The sequence below is a fragment of the Onychomys torridus genome, chromosome 14, assembly GCF_903995425.1.
Source record: "Onychomys torridus chromosome 14, mOncTor1.1, whole genome shotgun sequence".
In the NCBI taxonomy this organism is placed as follows: Eukaryota; Metazoa; Chordata; class Mammalia; order Rodentia; family Cricetidae; genus Onychomys; species Onychomys torridus.
In genome coordinates, this window is record NC_050456.1 from 52,407,387 (window position 1) to 52,426,759 (window position 19,373).

Genomic DNA, 19,373 nt, shown 5'->3' on the forward strand with positions numbered 1-19,373 from the left:
TGCCTGTCTAAAACACCTGATGGTCTAATAAAGAACTGAACGGCCATTAGCGAGGCAGGAGAAAGGATAGACGGGGCTGGCAGGCAGAGAGAATAAATAGAGGAGAAATCTGGGAGGAAAAAAAAGAGAGATGGAGGAGAGAGAGAAGGAGGAGGACTGATGCCAGGGGCCAGCACCCAGCTACACAACCAGCAACAGAGTAAGAAGGAAAGACTACAAAAATAGAAAAAGGCAAAAGCCCAGAGGCAAAAGATAGATGGGATAATTTAAGTTAAGAAAAGCAAGACGGGCAGTGGTGATGCACGCCTGTACTCCCAGCACTCGGGAGGCAGAGGCAGGTGGATCTCTGTGAGTTTGAGGCCAGCCTGGTCTATAGAGCGAGATCCAGAACAGGCACCAAAACTACACAGAGAAACCCTGTCTTGAAAAACCAAGATAGATAGATAGATAGATAGATAGATAGATAGATAGATAGACAGACAGACAGACAGACAGACAGAGTGAGTGAGTGAGTGAGTTAAGAAAAGCTGGCTAGCAAGAAGCCAAGCTAAGGCCAGGTATTTTTATAAGTAATAATAAGCTTCCATGTGTGACTGATTTGGGAGCTGGGTGGTGGGGCTCCCAAAAGAGCAAAAACAACCAACAACACACCACCATTTCCTGGCTCATGTGCTTGCTTCCTTTCCTTTCCTTTTTCCTTTCCTTTCCTTTCCCCTTTCCTTTTCTTCTTTTCTCCTTCCTTCCTTCCTTCCTTCCTTCTTTTTCCTTTTTCCTTTTTCCTTTCCTTTCCTTTCCTTTCCTTTCCTTTTCCTTTTCCTTTTCCTTTTCCTTTTCCTTTTCTTTTTTGGTTATTCAAGACAGGGTTTCTCTGTGTAGCTTTATGCCTTTCCTGGAACTCACTCTGTAGCCCAGGCTGGTCTTGAACTCACAGAGATCCGTCTGCCTCTGCCTCCTGAATGCTGGGCACATGTGCTTTCTTAAAGGCAATTCAGAATCTGGTTCCAGGTAAGATGGGTTAGGGCTAGTACACAGACTCTAAGCCTCCCACTAAATGAAACAATAAAATCTGGATAGAGTGCATTGGAATAGCTATTGAGGTTCTGAAAAGATAATAGAAGAATCAGAATACTTAATTTAAGGCATCACTAATTTTTAAGTTTCAGTTTACTTTTCCCACTTCCTTCTTTGGAACCTCCAGCTTAAAAAATACAGCCAAAGCAGTGAGATGGGGCATGAAAAAACTCTGTTTAAAAAAAAAAAAGTACCCTACTTCTGACGTGAGGACCAGGAATGGAAACTCCTAAACTCAGAGAGCCAAGGAGCTGCTGCAGGAAGTCTATGGTACTGAGGAGACAAAGAAGCAGCAGAAGCAGCATGACTGAAAACATCTTCATCAGAGCATCCTCTCCGTTTACTCAAAGAAAAGGACCAGAGAATGAGGATGTGACAGAAGAGATCCAAGAAGCCAACAGCTCTTCAGGAGCTCAAAAGCTTGAGACCCAAGTTCTGGGCTAAACAGGTAAGGATCTGCTCCTATGACTGGTATATCAGACTTTCAGAGCTGACCAATAGAGATTTCCCAGTTCTCATACTCACTATCAATGGGTGGTATGCACACCACAGACTTATACAGGCTTTGAAAACTAGATAGATACAATTCTCATATCTAAGTAAGAAAGTCCAAAGTCCTCCAAAATATGGAACTTTTTGAGTATTACATGAAATATAGATATAATATGATATGATATAAATAGTAACAAAGTCCACACATGGCCTCAGGTGCTAAGTAACAGTCAAAATCAGGTATGCTAAAATACTATATATAATTACCATAATACATATATGAAACTTGATATTTATATTTAGACTTGAGCCCTATCTCTAGGATACCTTACTATGGATATATGCAAATAGTCCAAAGTTTTAAAAAAGATCTGATTAATACTTCTAGTTCCAGGACAGCCAGGACTGTTGTACAGAGAAACCCTGTCTGAAAAACCAAACCAAACCAAACAAATAAACAAAAACAAAACAAAACAGAAAAACTCAAAGTCTAACTACTGTAGTTTTCTTTTTTGCTTCTGTAATGTCTTTACTAGGTTGTATAATATTTTGTTAATTCCACTAATCTATAAAACTGCCCATGTTTTCTATTTATTTCAATATATCTAAATAAAATAGAAATAATTCTTTATAATTTTTTTTTTATTTTGGTTTTTCGAGACAGCGTTTCTCTGGAACTTGCTCTATAGACTAAGCTGGCCTGGAACTCACAAGAGAGTCACCGGCTTCTGCCTCCCAAGTGCTGGGATTAAAGGCATGTGCCACCACTTCTTGACTAGAAATAATTCTTATAGGGTTTTGGAAACAATGGTCCATAAGACCATGTCTACTCAGTCCTTTAGAGAATTTATCAATTTTAATAACAGCTCTCTTGCTGGGTGGTGGTTGCGCATGCCTTTAACCCTAGCACTTGGGAGGCAGAAGCAGGTGGATCTCTGTGAGTTCAAGGCCAGCCTGGTCTACAAAGCGAGTTTCAGGATAGCTGGGGCCACACAGAGAAATCCTGCCTCAACTCACCCTCCAGAACCCCCAAAAAACAAAACAAAAAAATCCAAAACAATCAAACCGCTTTCTCATTTTACTCATGGTTAAGGCCTGTTCAACTTTTATTTTTCTACCTTAGTCAATTTTAATAATGTACATATCTATAACATTCATAGTTCATTATATTTTCAAAATCATCAGCATAAGTTATAAAATGCTTACATAACTTAATTTCTTTGGGCCTGTGGTAGCATCTCCTCACATTCTTATCTCTAATACAGATGTCTATATTATGTATCATACTTGTGCTGGTGCATGTATACATATGTATGTACATACACATTTGTATTTTCTTTTTATTAAGGCTAATTTCTATTACTGCCTATAAGTTATTCAACATCTATTTCTACTTTATAGATAAAAATGAGAGTAGGTCTTTATGAATTACCTTTAGATTCTAGAAATGAATACAAGATTTTCTAATCATTTTCATTCTATCATGTAACTCAATCAATTCAATTGGCCACACGTGACTATTCATGCCAACAATAACAAAGAAAGAAGATTTGATAAAAAGCACAAAACCAAAGTATTTTATATTTGTGCTGACTCCTAGTGGCGTTCTGTTTAGAAACATGAAAACAGAAATCAGCCCTGGGTCTCAGTAGACTGTGAAAGGGCATGTCCACTGAAATAGACACCATTTCAAAGGTCTCTTTTCTTCTCTGAGACACTATCTCACTGAAAAACTGCAGCTGAGTTATGCTTTAATGGCTAAAATATTTGACACAGGAGCTTCTTTTGTTTATGCCTTTTACAAACTCTCTGAGTAAGGGACTTTTATTCATAAAAATGTACACTAGAAAAACTACTATGTGGAATCACATTCTTCATGAATGAAATCACTTTCCCCCTTTTTTGAAAAATTAAAAATTAGAACCCCTGCCCCCACTTTGGTCATGAGAAGAAGCACGGAGACTGATGTGAGAGACCACACAGGAGTACTTTCCAGCAAAAAGCAACAATAATAATCACTCACTGTAACAAACTAGGAAGAATTCCATCATGCATAGATTGTATTATTTATATAGCAAATATTGTATGCAAATATACAGAAAACAGTATCAAAGTTTTGTGTCTTTAACCCAAGTGTAGTAACAAGTCAAATTAAAATGTTCTCATCTTTAAAATATGGATTATAGGGCTAGAGAGATGGCTCAGAGGTTAAGAGCACTGGCTGCTCTTCCTGAGGTCCTGAGTTCAAGTCCCAACCACATGGTAGCTCACAATCATCTATAATGAGATCTGGTGCCCTCTTCTAGCATGCAGGCAGAACACTGTATAATAATAAATAAAATCTTTAAAAAAAAATCTGGGTTATAATTACTTCTGAGTAAGTCATGACATATAATTGTGGAAATTCAGTACTAGAAAGAATTTCATAGATCCAAACTTTTTCTTTTTCTTTTTCCTTTTCCTTTTTCTGGAGCTGAGGACTGAACCCAGAGCTCTACCACTGAGCTAAATCCCCAACCCCTCAAACTTTTTCTTTTACAAAGTGTCAATAAAGTTAAACCAGTAGAGTCAAAGTCATACCAATTTGCTGTGGATATCACTCTGCATAAACAAAATACTGATTGGCCAGTAGCCAGGCAGGAAGTATAGGTGGGACAAGTAGAGAAGAGAATTCTGGGAAGTAGAAGGCTGAGGCGGGGAGACACTGGGAGTGGCTGCCAGAAGAAGGAAGGTGTAAGATACCAGTAAGCCACGAGCCACGTGGCAAAGTATAGATTAATAGAAATGGGCTGAATATAAGAGTAAGAGCTAGACAACGGCAGGCCTGAGCTAATGGCCAAGCAGTTTAAATAATATAAGTGTCTGAGTGTTTATTTTATAAGTGGGCTGTCGGACTAACAGGGCTTGGTGGGGGCTGGAGAGAAGGTCTCCAGCTACACCAACTAGTAAACTGACAAAGCCAAGAACAGAACTTTTGCTTCCTAGGTCTTTTCCAACTACCGAATACTATCTGTTAAATAAAGTACATATGAAACTGTCCTGTTGAAATAATGGCTCATAGTTTACTGTTCTTACATGCATTTACTTAATGTTATTCTTCAAAAAAAGAAATGGCCGCTCAGACAGAGCAGTCGCCCATTTTGGTGACCCCACTTACAGCTCAAGTAGGATTGAAGCTCAGTATTCCCCACTATTGTCTTGCCATACCTTTCCTAATTAAACTATAGGACTATTGCTAACATTAGATACAGAGAACTTTAAGTCTGTAGATGATACATAAATTATAAATGAATGAGGGATAGGAGAATTGGAGCAGCAACATTTTGCAACTCTTTCTGTTGGTGTTGTTTTTCTAGACAGGCTCTGGTTATCCTGGAACTCTCTACAGACTAGGCTGGCCTCACGTAGAACTCTCACCCCTGGCTTTGAACTCAGAGATCCGCCTGCCTCTGCCACCTAAGTTTTTTTTTTTTTTTTTGCACTCGCATGCATGCATCATGGTGCAAGTATAGAAGTCAGAGGACTCTTCTTCCACCATGTAGGTCCTGGAGATCAAATTCAGGTTGTCAGGCTTGGTGGCAAGTGCCTTAACCTAGTCAGTCAACTTTATGCACCTTCTACACCCACCCCTCTCCCCACTGAGCTGAGGACTGAACCCAGGGCCTTGCGCTTGTTAGGCAAGTGTTCTACCACTGAGCTAAATCCCCAACCTCTATTATGCACCTCTTAATGAATTAATAAACCCAGGCAATGATCATCAATGGCTGATGTACCCCCAAAAGGATAACAAACTATTTTGTGTGTTCAGGTAATAGTCCACACTACCAGTGAAGTATTGTGTGTGGGGGGATAGATTAAAAACTAAATTTGAAGCTGGGTGGTGGTGGTGCATGCCTTTAATCCTAGCACTCAGGAGGCAGAAGCAGATGATCTCTGTGAGTTTGAGGCCAGCCTGGTCTACAGAGCTAGTCCAGGACAGCCTCCAAAGCTACAGAGAAACCCTGTCTAGAAAACAAAACAAAACAACAACAACAAAAAACAAAACAAAAAACAAAAAAATCACACCCCTAAATTTGATAAACATTTATCTATCTGCCTCTAAAATCAACCATTTAAAATAACTTGTTAAGCAAAATGAGTTCCTGGCATTTTCACTTTAGTAAGGAAATGGAGACTGGCAATCAGGAACTACAAGAGAAACAGGCTCTGCTGAATACACCATGCTCTCAGATGAAACACCTGGAAAGTATACCCTGTGAATGGAAGTAAATGAGAAGTTGAGCCCTGCCCAAGTGATGCTTCACTTTCGTTTGCTTATTTGTTTGGTTTAATTGGTTTTATGAGGCAGGATCTCGGTTCAGGCTATTGCCAAGGACGACCTTCGATTCCTAAACCTCTTGCCTCTGCCTCTCTCTGTCTTACATATGCTGGGATCACAAGCTTGTGCCAACCATGTCTGGTCAGGTTTACTTTATTAAACTAAAACCTGGCAAAAATATTACAAGAAAGAAAATTTTAACAGGCCCAAATATCTCAAAACAGTGACATAAACTTTTTGGACAAAATATTAGCACACAGAATTAAGCTGTGTGTCCTAATCAACTCACCTTGGTTGTGATAAGCATTAATCAAATTGAGATTCCAAGAATGTACAGTTAGTTGACTTTTAGAATACAGGCACGGGCTAGAGAAGTGCTTCAGCAGGTGTGGGGCCTGCCGTCATGCCTGACTGTCTGCGTTTGAGCCCCGGGACTTTCATGGTAGAGGCAGCCAACTTCAGCAGTGGCCTCTGACCTGAACATGCACATCATGGCACTTGTTCACCTACACATATACATTTACATGCACACATAAAATAAAATTTAAAAATGTAATAATAATAATAAAAAAAAAAACCACAAGCAAACCAGAATTTGGAGAGACACTTCAAAGGTTAAGAGAATGTACCGCTTTTGCAGAGGACCAGGTTCAAGTCCCAGAGTCCACATGGTGGATCACAACTGTCTATAACTCTAGTTCCAGGGGACCCGACATTCTCTTCTATTGGTGCATATACATACATGCAGGCAAAATGCTTATATACAGAAAATACAAATACTGGGGCTGCAGAGATGGCTCAGTGGTTAAGAGCACTGGCTATTATTCCTGTTCCCAGCACCCACATTGCAGCTCACAACTGTCTGCAACTCCAAGATCTGACATCCTCACACAGACATACATGCGGGCAAAACATGGATGCACACACACACAAAAAAAAATTTCTTTCTTGGGGTTGGGGGAATTTAGCTCAGTGGTAGAGCGCTTGTCTAGCAAGCACAAGGCCCTGGGTTTGGTCCTCAGCTCTGGGGGGTGGGGGTGGGGGGGGAGAAGACAAAATAAAATAAAAATTTCTTTCTCTGTAATGAGGCAGCCAACATGCAGATCTTGGTGAAGACCCTGACGGACAAGACCATCACTCCAGGTGGAACTCAGTGACACCATCAAGAATGTCAAGGCCAAGACCAGAGACAAGGAAGGCATCCTACCTGATCAGCAGAGGCTGATATTTGCCAGCAAGCAGCTGGAGATTGCTGCACCCTGTCTGACTACAACATCCAAAAAGAGTCTACCATGCACCCGGTGCTGCGCCTGTATGATGGCATCATCAAGATATCCCTTTGTCAGCTGGCCCAGAAGTACAATTGTGACAAGATGATCTGCTGCAAGTGCTACACACACCTGCACCCCGACCCCCATGCAGTCAACTGCTGCAACAAGCATGTCCAATAAAGCTGGGGCCATACCTGGCCATGATCCCAGGACCAAATACAGTTCCCTTCAATTGACTAGAGCAGTTAAAAAAAAAAGAAAGAAAAGAAAAAAGGATATTCAAGTTAATTACTAAAATTAACAGCTGAGTTTAGCAAGGTTGCTAGATATTAGTTAAACATTCAAAAGCTAGATGTGGTAGTATATGACTATATATGAACACATGGGAGGTAGAGGCAGGAGGACTACTGTAAGTTTGGAAACAGCCAGTCAGGGTTGTAGCGTGAAAGGTTGTCTTTTAAAAAACAAAAAACAAAAAACAAAACAAAGGGGGGGGGGAGGGGCCCTCTGTACTTATGTAACATTAAAAAAAAAAACAAACGAAAATTTAAAGAGATCCCATTCACAACACCAAAACTGAGTTTATATTCTTCCACTCACAAATAAATATAATCTTCTAACAATCTCCTCCAAAAGAATATATGCTAAGCTTAACCTTTTAAGCACTCAGATTAGCCATCTTAATGGTGTGGGTTGCACACCTGTAATTCCAGCACTTCTGAGGTAGAGACAGGAGGATTGGGAGTTGGAGGTCATCCTCAGCTACAGTAAATTCAAGGCCAGCTGAGACGCTGCCTCAAAATAAGTATCTTGAACCATCCTTTCTTTTTCCTCTTTGTGATACATCACAAATCTAATCCATCAATATATGCTATCAACTTTCCTTATAAAATATATATACACACACATTTTATAATTGTAGCTGAGTGGTTCAGGTGATGGTCTTAAGAATTATCTCCAGAAACTAGAACTGAAGAAAGAGGTCAGTTATCACCCTAACATAACCAGTGTCGATTTCACAAGGACTTTTGCAATGGCCTCGTCGTAACTGCACTCTGCTTTTAATCTTGTAGTTCTATAGCCAACTGTAAGCAAAGGACCCAGAGTGAGCCTTCAAGAGCAGCAGTTCCATGATGCGACTTCTCTGCTCAACAATCTTTGATGGCTTCCTATTTCGTCTAAGTCAAAGTCAAAGTCCTTAAAATGGAGTTGGGACTGCTGGTAATAAAGCACTCAAGAGAGTGAGGCAGGAGAATCATGTATTTGAGGTTAGCCTGAGCTGGGTAGCAAGACTCTGTAGCCCCAACTCTCACCTGTCAAGAAGCTCTAGGCAAAGGACTTTTCAGTAGTGTGCAGTGACTGTAATGAGGGCATTTGCAGTAACAGAAAACAGGAAAATTACTTCTAGCTAGTAGACAAGGGCCCAAGAATGAAGAGATAACACTCTACTATCAGACACTTGTAACACAGAAACAGTTTCCTCAGTTATCTTTTATTAGATTCTAATTCCTCTTTCAATACACATATACACAGTGACTTTTGACAGATGTAACTGCTATGTCAACCACGGGAAGACTGCACATGCTAGATACAATTTTAGCAACATTTATTTCTTCTTTACACACAGAATAAAGTGCAAGTATGGAACTGTGTAAACTAATTCAGAATTTATAAAGAATATTGTATTTGTATCAAAGAATGCAGCTGGGAGAGGTGGTATTATTTGAAAGTACTAAACTACACAATTGACTTTCTACTTACCCACTTTCAGGGCTACCTGGTCTACACAATGGCTTTTTTTTTTTTTTTTTTTGCCTCTTAGTATGCCAGGCGTCTCCTGCTAACGAGCACCCCCTTGCTGCCTCCCTGTCTGTCTGTCTCCTTAGAGACTTGCAATGCTTATTTACTCAAACGACATTTCCCCTGCAATGAGGACTTCCCTAACCATCATATTTAAACTGTATCTATCCCCATTTATTCCCTTCATACACAATTCCTTTCTGGGACATAAGATAACATACATGAGAACACTGCAGGGGTTTTTTTGGTCCATGCTGTTCATTACATACCCAGTATCTAGAACATGACCTGTTCTAGGTAGCAGGCAGCAGACATTCAGCAATTATCTGTCAAACATATCAATGAACCAATGGTTTCAAAGAGAAAAAATTATAGTAAATTCCTTAGATTTACATTAAATTTAATGCCTCACAATACATATTTTTAGAACAAACATAAGATATAGGAGATGGGGCTGGAGAGATGGCTCAGAAGTTAGGAGCACTGGCTGCTCTTCCAGAGGACCAGGGTTCAATTCCCAGCACCCACATGGAAGCTCATTAACTGTCTGTAACTCCTGTTCCAGGAGATCTGACACCTTCACACAAATGCACATAAAATTAAATAAATTATTTTTAAAAAGGATATAGGATATTTAATTAATATCTATAGGAGAGATTGAAAACATTAGCAATCTATTAATATGTGAAGAATATGAAATAAAAACAGCTGATATAAATTTGAAAATAAGAGAAAGTGGTTTCATTTTTTATGTTGGAATATCAAGAAAAATCACCTAGTATTCCTGGGACAAGAAATTATAATGGAAAGAGAACTTATAAGTATAGTAAACCAAGAGTAGAATTAAAAGTAATCTAGTCACAAATGTTAGGGGAAAAAGAGTTTACAAATTCAGACAGAGAAGAATGCAAGGCTAAACCATGATAAAAGTGAATAAATTGAGACTGGGTAGAAAATTATATTAGCTAAAGAAATCATAATATTATTACTGGGAGAAGCAAGCAAAAACATTTAGCTCTCTCTGGGAATGGGGAAAAATGGTGCTTTTGCTTCGATTTTTTCCTTTGTTCTGTTTTGGTAGTGTTGAAAAAAAAGCCCTACTCCACTGGTCTCCTTAGTTGTTAAACACATCTCACTGAAGATAACTTAATTTTTACGGCTCTCTAGGTGTTTCAGGACTTGTATTCCCATTAGAAGCAATCTTATCTGGCCAGACTTGATAGTGCACGATTCTAGGTAATCTCACCTACCTGGGAGGCTGAGGAAGGAGGACATAAGTTGATGCCTCCCAGGGCTATACAGGGTAAACTCAAGGACAGTCTGGACAATTTAGTGAGACCCCGTCTCAAATAAGTAAGAGGGCTGGGGATGGAGCTCAGAGCACTTGCCTAGCATAGGCAGCAGTACCCCGAGGTTCAGTTCCCAGTACTCCAGTACCCCCAACCCACACATATGTGTTCTTATTTGTACTAATTCCAGATTATAGAGCAGAAATTATTATTAATTAATTAAAACTTTTTTCGTTTTTCGAAACAGGGTTTCTCCGAGTAGCCCTGGCTATCCTGGAACTCATTCTATAGATCAGGCTGGCCTCAAACTCAGAGATCCACCTGCCTTTGCCTCCTGAGTGCCTGGATACTATCCAGCCAGAAATTCTTATTTAAATGATTTAAATACAAGAGGGAAAATCACTAACTTCAACATATTTTTCTCATTTATTTCTATCACTGAAGCAGATTATAGAGATTAATTTTTGGAAGACTCTTTCAATTGCCCTGATTCATGGGATTTCACATCCTATGAGCTATCATGGAGAATTCCTCCCTCTCCCCACACCCCCAACAGAGAATCATAGACATTTGATTTTACCTTAACTGGGAAGCTACACTTTCCAGTTCGGACTCCTTCTTCATCTGTCTGCCACTGATGTGGACGACTGGCCTCTGGGACATAAACATCTTTCTTTCTCCTAAAACTCTGCCGTAGTTTGTTCATGTTAACTTTTACAACCTGCAGACACAGTGAAGAGGTGCCAAGCAGTTATCATCTTCTACATAAACTTTGGGTCACCATCTTAGTACGAAACCCACCCCAAACCCCAAAGTCCCATGTGAAGGAATGGCTTAAAGGAAAAGGGGCCATTAGAACACGTGTTCTGAGAGGCATTAAGTTTAATCAACTATCATTTTAAAGACAACTACAGTCCCCTCCAATCACACACCCCCCAACAACTTCTGATGCCTGTGTCATCTTTTCAAATGCTGGGATTACAGGGGTGCACCACTGTGCCTCAGTTCATGTGGTACCGGGGATTGAACCTCAGATTTTGTGCATGCTGGCACACATTTTGCCAACTGTGGCCTTATCTACTGGTTTTACTTACCTCTGTAGTATCTTTTCCTTGTCCCTTGTCCCACTATTCCTTCATTCTCATAGCCTATCCTACCCATTTCACTGTAGTTATGTTACTGGCAGACAAGAGAAAGGTACCAGTATTCCGGATTTGAAGAATATTAGACAATAGCCAGGACAGCGCACACTACTTGAGATAATAGAAATGCCTCCCTGTCTTGTTTGCAGGGCAACAAGGACTGAAACCACAGCCCTGTACACACCAGGCGAGCACTCCATCTCTGAGCCCCTCTTAGTCACTTTTTTCTTGTTTTACTCCAATCACTTCTCATGCCTCCTGATGAGGATGGAACTCACAGGTAAAAGCTACCTCCCCAAGCCTTTTCTTGTGGTCTCTTTTGTTTGCATTACTATTTCCACTAGAATATAAGCTCTACAAGGACAGGATTCTATCACATTCCCTGTTTACTCCCTGGTTTCCTGGAGCTGGTAGATTAGATTGCTAATGTTTACAATCTCTCCTATAGATATTAATTAAATCCCCTATATCCTTTTTAAAAATAAGACCATTTAAGATTCATGCTACATCCGGCACCCAACGTTCACTGTATGAATTCATGAAAAAGCCTCTTGCCTGTGGCCTTGCGGGCCCCAGCTCAGACTCAAGCTACACTCAGCCGGTTGTGGTGGAGCACACTGGTTGGATTTGCTGAAGGAGGCAGAGGCAGGAGGATCCCAAGTTTGAGGCCAGCCTGGGAGGCCTGCTAGGGAGAAGCTTCGGCCAAGACCAAGCCACAAAGGGTGGCGGTGGGACCATGGAGGCAGCAGCTGCTGCTTTGAGTTGCTGGCTTCTTCTCATCGTGTTGGTGACTGCGGTGGGATGAATGCTGCTACCTGGGATGAAGCGTTTACCACTTCTTGTTCAGAGAAGAATTGCCAGGAGCCAGCGTGTTACAAGAAAGCATTGGCAAAGGTCAATTGGAAAAGTTTGGCAAGACAAATGGTGGTGAGAAATTGCTGTAAAGATTTTCTCTTCTAAGGAAGAACATTCACGGTTCCAAGAGACAGACATTTATCAGACTGTGATTGCTCCAAACCACAGAGGAAGCACAAAAAGGAAAAAAAAAAAGTCTACCGGGAACCATGATCACTGACTAACAGTGACTTTGAAATCTTCAAAAAGATGACAAGATCCCACAATGATGTTCCCACATGGACTATATGATAAAGCCATTAAGTGATTAACACCACCGAAAGATCGAGTTTGGACTACAAACTACTCAGGACAGTTTCAAGATGGCTAGCTGAGATGATCCAGATTCACAGATTACTTGAACAAGGACTTGAAACAAGTCCTGCACTTTCTTATTATGCAGCACCTGAACAAATGATACAGGACTTGACAATTAACCCAAAAATGGGTTCCCTAAAGATGTCTTCACCCCCAGAAAGCAGGAAGTAATTTTAAGAAAACGACGCCCACATTCCCAAAAGGTGGGATGGGAGGTTTCTGGTCATTTAATGAGTTATGGATATTGCATTGTTTATGATGGTTGGTTACAAGTTGTTAATTGCTAATGATCAGGAAAAAAGCTGAACAATGAGATTAGATTCAGAGCTTTTGTTTAAAAAAGAAAAAAGAGAATATAGATATGAGGTAGACCATTGAATCTACTCTGAGAAAAAAGATAAATAATAGGATAAATGGGTAGATCATTAAATCTACTCTAAAAAGAAAAAGGGGAAGATATAAAAATGACAACAGGTAGATTGTTGAGTCTATTATGAAAAGAAAGAAGATAGAATATGGAGATGATAAGGTAAAAATGTCAATTTTTTAAATCTATTTTTTAAAAGGAACTAGTTTTACATAGGATAAGTAATAATTTTTTGTCTGAGTTTATCAAATGTTACTGGACTGGACATTGTTAATATATATAAAATGAAGTTTTTTATCTGAATCTGTCAAATGTTAATGGACTAGACATCATTAATGTAATTCTTGACTGTATATATTGTATATACTTACTGGATAGTTTTTCTTGTATTAGTTTATAGGCTTTTTTAAAATTTTAGACAAAAAAGGGGAAATGTGGTGGTATTGTGTTCCCCAAAATATTGTGCACCCTAATAAACTTATCTGGGGTCAGAGAACAGAGATACAGAGGCTAGAAAATGGTGGCACTCAGGCAGAACTCCGTCTGGACCTCTGTGAGTTCAAGGCCACACTGGAAACAGCCAGGCATGGTATCAAGAGCCTTTAATCCCAGCAAGTGATAGCAAAAAGCAGAAAGGTATATAAGGCACGAGGACCAGGAACCAGGCTGGTTAAGCATTCAGGCTTTCAAGAAGCTTTTCAGCTGAGATCCATTCTGGATGAGGACTCAGAGGCTTCCGGTCAGAGGAAACAGGATCAGCTGAGGAAACGGAGAGGTAAGGTGGCTGTGGTTGTTCTGCTTCTCTGATCTTCCAGCATTCACCCCAATAACTGGCTCAGGTTTGTTTTTATTAATAAGTACCTTTAAGATTCATGCTACAAGGCAGAGTAGCTGCTCACATACAAGTACTTATGATTAATAAATGATGCACACCTGAAGTTCTCGTCAATATCTAGGTTATATACCGGGGCACCTTGGCACGACTGAAAGAACCTTGTAAGTTTTACAATGAGACAGACCTGAGTTTGAACGCTATGCTGTCATTGCTGGTAATGTGACTGAATCAAGTAAATTAAAATTTCTAATCCTTAGTTTATATTGCTATAAGATATGGTAATAACTGTTACCTTGCAGGATCATTGTGAAGTTCAGAAATAATGTTAAGTAAAATGTTTTAAGAGGGACTCATTATGTTTCTAGGGCTGGCCCTGAACTCTTGATCCTCTTTCCTAAGCCTCTTGGGTAGCTAAGGCTACAGGCCTGAATGTGGCCAGCATCCAATTCTACTATTCTGAGACAGTTTTGTTTAACTTCTTGCAAAAGGCCATTACTGAGACTCTGCTTCAAATACAGGCCCATGTCATTCTAATCTGTTCTGATTACTGTCAGCTTTCTAAAACATCAATCTGACCATGCAATCACTCTACTTTAAACTCCTCCCACTGCCTCACATCACACCTTCAAGACTAAGTCCAAACGCTCGGCAAGGCAACCACAGTCTTTGTCTTATGTCTTCTCTTACCAGCCCCCATTCGCATGCTAAGTTCCAGCTACACTAAGCTACTTACAGCCTTCTACAGCCAGACCTTTTTCCATGCCTCTGTCTGCATAGAGAGAAAATACTTCAGTTTGAGTTAGCTCAAGACAAGCTAACATTTAACAAAAATTCATTATTTTTCTGACAAGCCCATACCCTGCTTTGGCGAGGTCCTTCTACATTCATATGGCCCCATTAAAGCTTTTGCTGACTTCTATTACTGTACTCATTAGCCCCTGGAACAATTCTCATTTCCTTAACAGCAGGCTGTGTCATCCTAACCCGGTCCTGTCATGTGTGGCATACTATAAATTGGGAGAAACAACCAAGAGCCCTCGCTCCTAGCAGAGACTATTCAGTGAGTAGGATAGCGCTGCACAACGCCCAGAGAATCGTCAGTGCTGGGAAGACTACAGATGTCACAGCCCCTCGACACACCAGACTACCACCGCTGTCTAAACTGGGGCACTAGCAGAGCAGTCTCTACTTTCCAGGCAGACGTCCTGTTGTAGCATTCTGCTTGCTGAATAACAGAATGAAAATGTCAAAAAAAAAAAAAAAAAAAAAAAATGGGGGTTTAAATATCGTCTCACTTTCAGTATTCAAATGGTTTGCTATCTATCTCTGCCATGATTCTTAGTTATGCTTTAAGTAACCATAGGATTTGCAGTGGAAAGGCCCAGCAGCCACTGCTTGTCTAGGAGGAAACTTTAAAAAAGGTCTGGAAGATTGGACACAACTCTTAGGAGAGGCTTCAAGTGCCTGTCACAACTTCAGAGAAGATCCATTTCATCTGATTTCCATGTAAAGTTTAAGGAAAAGGTTCCACAGCTAGGGCAATTTGGAAAAGCAGTGATAAAAGAGTTCTAAAATAAATTTACAAAGTAAAAAATATGTAATTAGGATATCTTGATCACTATTTTTTTTTTCTTGGTTTTGGTTTTTTGAGACAGGGTTTCTCTGTGTAGCTTTGGAGGCTATCCTGGATCTCGTTCTGTAGACCAGGCTGGCCTCGAACTCAGAGATCCACCTGGCTCTGCCTCCCAAGTGCTGGGATTAAAGGCCTGCACCACCACTCCCAGCTGCTTGCTACTTCTTAGTGAACAACTACCACTGGCCTGAAGACATCCATCCTAGCTGAACATAGGTGACAGATAAAAAAAAATTTTTTTTTCAGAACTGAGGACCGAACCCACTGAGCTAAATAAATCCCCAACCCCTGACAGATAAATTTTTAAGTATAAGGATTGAGAATTATTTTTGTCCTATAGGCGACTTTTTTAAAGGCTCCATTATACTACAATTTCCAAAGGTAACTAGATACAATTTAATTGTCAAAGCGCAAGCGCAAGCGCAAGCGCAAGCGCGTGCGTGCGTGCGTGCGTGTGTGTGTGTGTGTGTGTGTGTGTGTGTGTGTGTGTGTGTATGTTATCGGTATGTGGGTGCCTCAGGTCTTTAGGCTTGGTGGCAAGTGCCTTTACCCAGGAAGCTGTACCTCTGTCCTTAGAAAAACTTTTCTCTCTTTTATATACTTGTTTCCTCCCTAGACCCATCTCTTCCTCAATATTTCTCTAGTTAACTTCTTCATCTATCTGTTGACTCTTGAGGGCTTCTACTTTCTCCAATCATTAAAGGTATTCCCTAAGCAGCATGGTTCCAACTGTACTCTCTCATTCTTTAACAAGCCATTACCTCATATGTATGATTTTTCTCCACCTGTGCTTTTTATTCAAATGCATGATGTTGTTTCATATATACTTAAATCATCTCCTTTTACTTCTCATTCCTAAAGACCTCCTCTTCACCTCAATTATGTGGTTCAATAAAAACTAAAAGCACGCCAGGCGGTGATGGCATATGACTTTAATCCCAGCACTCAGGAGGCAGAGGCAGGCATGTATTTCTGAGTTCAAGGCCAGCCTGGTCTACAGAGAGAGTTCCAGGACAGCTGGGGCTACACAAAGAGACCCTGTCTCTAAAAAACCAAAAAACAAGCAAACAAACAAACAAAACATCCCAAAACCTGAAAGCTTATTGTGTGTTGATCTAGCCCAAGTGTTAAAGCTAGTGATTACAGAAATTAATAAGACTACTTCCATGGCTTTAGGTGGCTCTCTATAGTAGTAATAATATAGAAATCCTGAAACATATTATTTCCTATAAGCAGTCTCGGTCTGAGTTAAGTTTCAAGGGACCAAAATTAGTGACAGATGGTGGGGTAGAGGAATAAAAAGTATTTCAAGTAGAAGCAACTACATCAACAAAAGTAGAGATGTGGAAAATCTAATGCTGGGTGGCAGAACACAGTAAGAGGAGTGGCAGAGATAAGGCCAGAGAATCTCAAAGGAGCGAGAATTTATGGAAAATGAGAAGCTGTCTCAAGGATTTAAACCAAGACTAGCATGGTCAGACTTACAACTTGGTTTAATTACTCTGATAATAATATGGAAAAACAAATCCAAAGGGGGAAGACCTACAGACAAGTTATGAAGATCTACTAGGGACTGGAGGTGGCCTTGGTGAAGACAATGGAACTGAAGAGAAGTACAGGAAAGCTGCAGTGAGAAAGAAGTGAGTCAAGGCCACACAAACTGAGCTCTGGATTTTGTTTGGTGGGTGTGAGGGGGTGTAGGGGATGGTAGGGGTGGTGGGGGGTGGTGGGCAAGATAATAAACCTGTTAAACAGTGGTTTCAAAAATGCAAGATATCTGATATTTGATCCCTTGGGGTTACTACAACACAAGGAACTATATTAAAGGTCACAGTATTAGGGAGGTTGAGAACCTCTGTGTTAAACCCTTAATTAGTCTCACTGATTCCAGAAATCCTTGCGAACTAACTTATCTAGACAAATAGGTACTAACTCAAGGCAAACAGCTTTCATACCAGGATAAGAGAAAAGACCCCCTTCTTGCTGTGCCCAGCTTTCTAAACGTGTCACATACTTTATTTAACCCTAACCAGTTCAGGACCTTGAAGGACTTGTCTAAATCAAAGCAAGGTACAGTGATTTGCCTGTATTCCAGTGCTTGGACTGAAAGTAAAACAAACAAGATGTATGTCTAGATTCCATTCCTGGGGGGTATTAAAACATGATCATTTAATTTCTCTCTTTCAACACGTTGTGGCAGGGGTAAAGCCATGGTGCATATGTGGAGGCCAGAAGACAACTTGGAGGCTCATCCTTCCTCCACGGAAGTGAACTCAGATCACCAGGGGCAGTGGGAAGCACCTTTACACGCTGGGCAATCTCACCACTCCCGAAATTCAAGGCCAGCATGGACCACCTAGTGAGAACTTAGCTCAGAAGATCCCTGGGGTTTCCTGGCTGGGCAAGCCTGGCATACTCAGTGAGCTCCTGGATCAGTGAGAAGCTTCAACAAAAAATAAGGTGGAGAGCAATTAGAAAAGACTCCTGACACTGACCTCTTGTCTCTCATGCGTGTATGCACATGGTCTCATATCCTCACAAATAAGCATACACACATATACCACAACATACACATAGCAAAATCAAACAGAATCCATGGAATCAACAGCTTAAAAGAAAACAAGGGTTGGGGATTTAGCTCAGTGGTAGAGTGCTTGCCTAGCAAGCACAAGGCCCTGGGTTTGATATTCAGCTCCACAAAACAAACAAACAAACAAACAAAAACCCTATACTATTTTTAGACAGGGTTTCTCTGTGTAGCCTTGGCTGTCCTTGAACGAATTCTGTAGCCCAGGCTGGCCTCAAACTCACAGAGATTCACCTGCCTCTGCCTCCTGAGTACTGGGACTAAAGGTGTGCGCCACCACTGCCTGGCTAAATAATCTTTCTTAACTTCCCTAATAACCAATAATCTATCAAAGTGGTGCTCTCTCTCGATGCAATAACTCAAGTGAATTCATCTTTTGACCAACAGGAGTCTCTTGGTAGGGAAAGCTGTCTACAGGAATTGAGAAAGACTATTTTAGATCTTAGAAAACTACATAGAAAAAGATAATCAGACTATAGCTGGACGTGGTTTCACACACCTTTAATTCCAGAGCTCAGGAGGCAGAGGCAGGCATCTCTCTGAACCTGGTCTACAGAGCTACTTCCAGGACAGCAGGGCTCCACAGAGAAACCCTGTCTGGAAAAAAAACCAAAACAGATAAGCTGAATAAAGAGGGGATCAGAAGTGCCTAGGGCCCTGTGAAGTTTTAAATTATGAAACAGATATTTGGGCTAGGGGTGTAGCTGGGTGGCAGAGTACTTACTAGCACTACAAAGCCCTGGGTTTGATCTCAGCACAAGTAAACAAATGACATTTGAGCAAAGAACTGAGGGAGGTAAAAAGTTAGGCATGGCAGTCAGGTAAAAAGAACACTGAGGTCAGAGATAAACCACGGGGTCTGTTCTCATTTGAAAGTTTGCACAGTACCCCAGCACAAAACCCTGTGGCACTCAGGTGCTGTGACTCTTCTTTCCCCAGCACCTCTACCACTTACATGAGAACGGTATCATCCACTGTTTATGCTAGGATTTGAGAGGCCCATCCTCACCTTTATACCTTTATACTTCCTAAAGCTGAGATACGTGTTTGGAGGGCTTGAGGGTGAGTTGAAATTAGTACAGAAGCTCAACACCAAACGCAAAACTCACACTTGAAGATGCACAATAACTGTGAACAGGCAAGAGTGAACTCTGAATGCACTCTTCTGTTGTTTCACTTTTACCTTACTCTTACACACAACCGATTCAAACAGGAATCCCATCAATATAAATCACTTGGAAGTCAGCTGCAGTTTTCGATTTGTCATGGTAAAGAGCTGTATACTTGACAATAACTTCTGAACATTCCTAAGTTGATGTGCCTATGTGGCAAATTATACTCAAAATCTTGGGATTA

General features: G+C 40.6%; 1 protein-coding gene and 1 pseudogene across 7 annotated transcripts in view; one reads left to right on the forward strand and one right to left on the reverse strand.

Moving 5' to 3' along the window:
* Numb (NUMB endocytic adaptor protein) overlaps positions 1–19,373 on the reverse strand; it is a 104,844-nt gene that overhangs the window by 38,408 nt on the left and 47,063 nt on the right. For all 7 annotated transcript variants that reach the window (XM_036205857.1, XM_036205860.1, XM_036205859.1 and 4 more), the window contains one exon: positions 10,822–10,962. In XM_036205857.1, the coding sequence (XP_036061750.1) occupies positions 10,822–10,947 (126 nt within the window). In that variant the 5' untranslated portion in view covers positions 10,948–10,962. The remainder of the gene's footprint in view (positions 1–10,821; positions 10,963–19,373) is intronic.
* LOC118595608 lies at positions 6,979–7,332 on the forward strand (annotated as a pseudogene).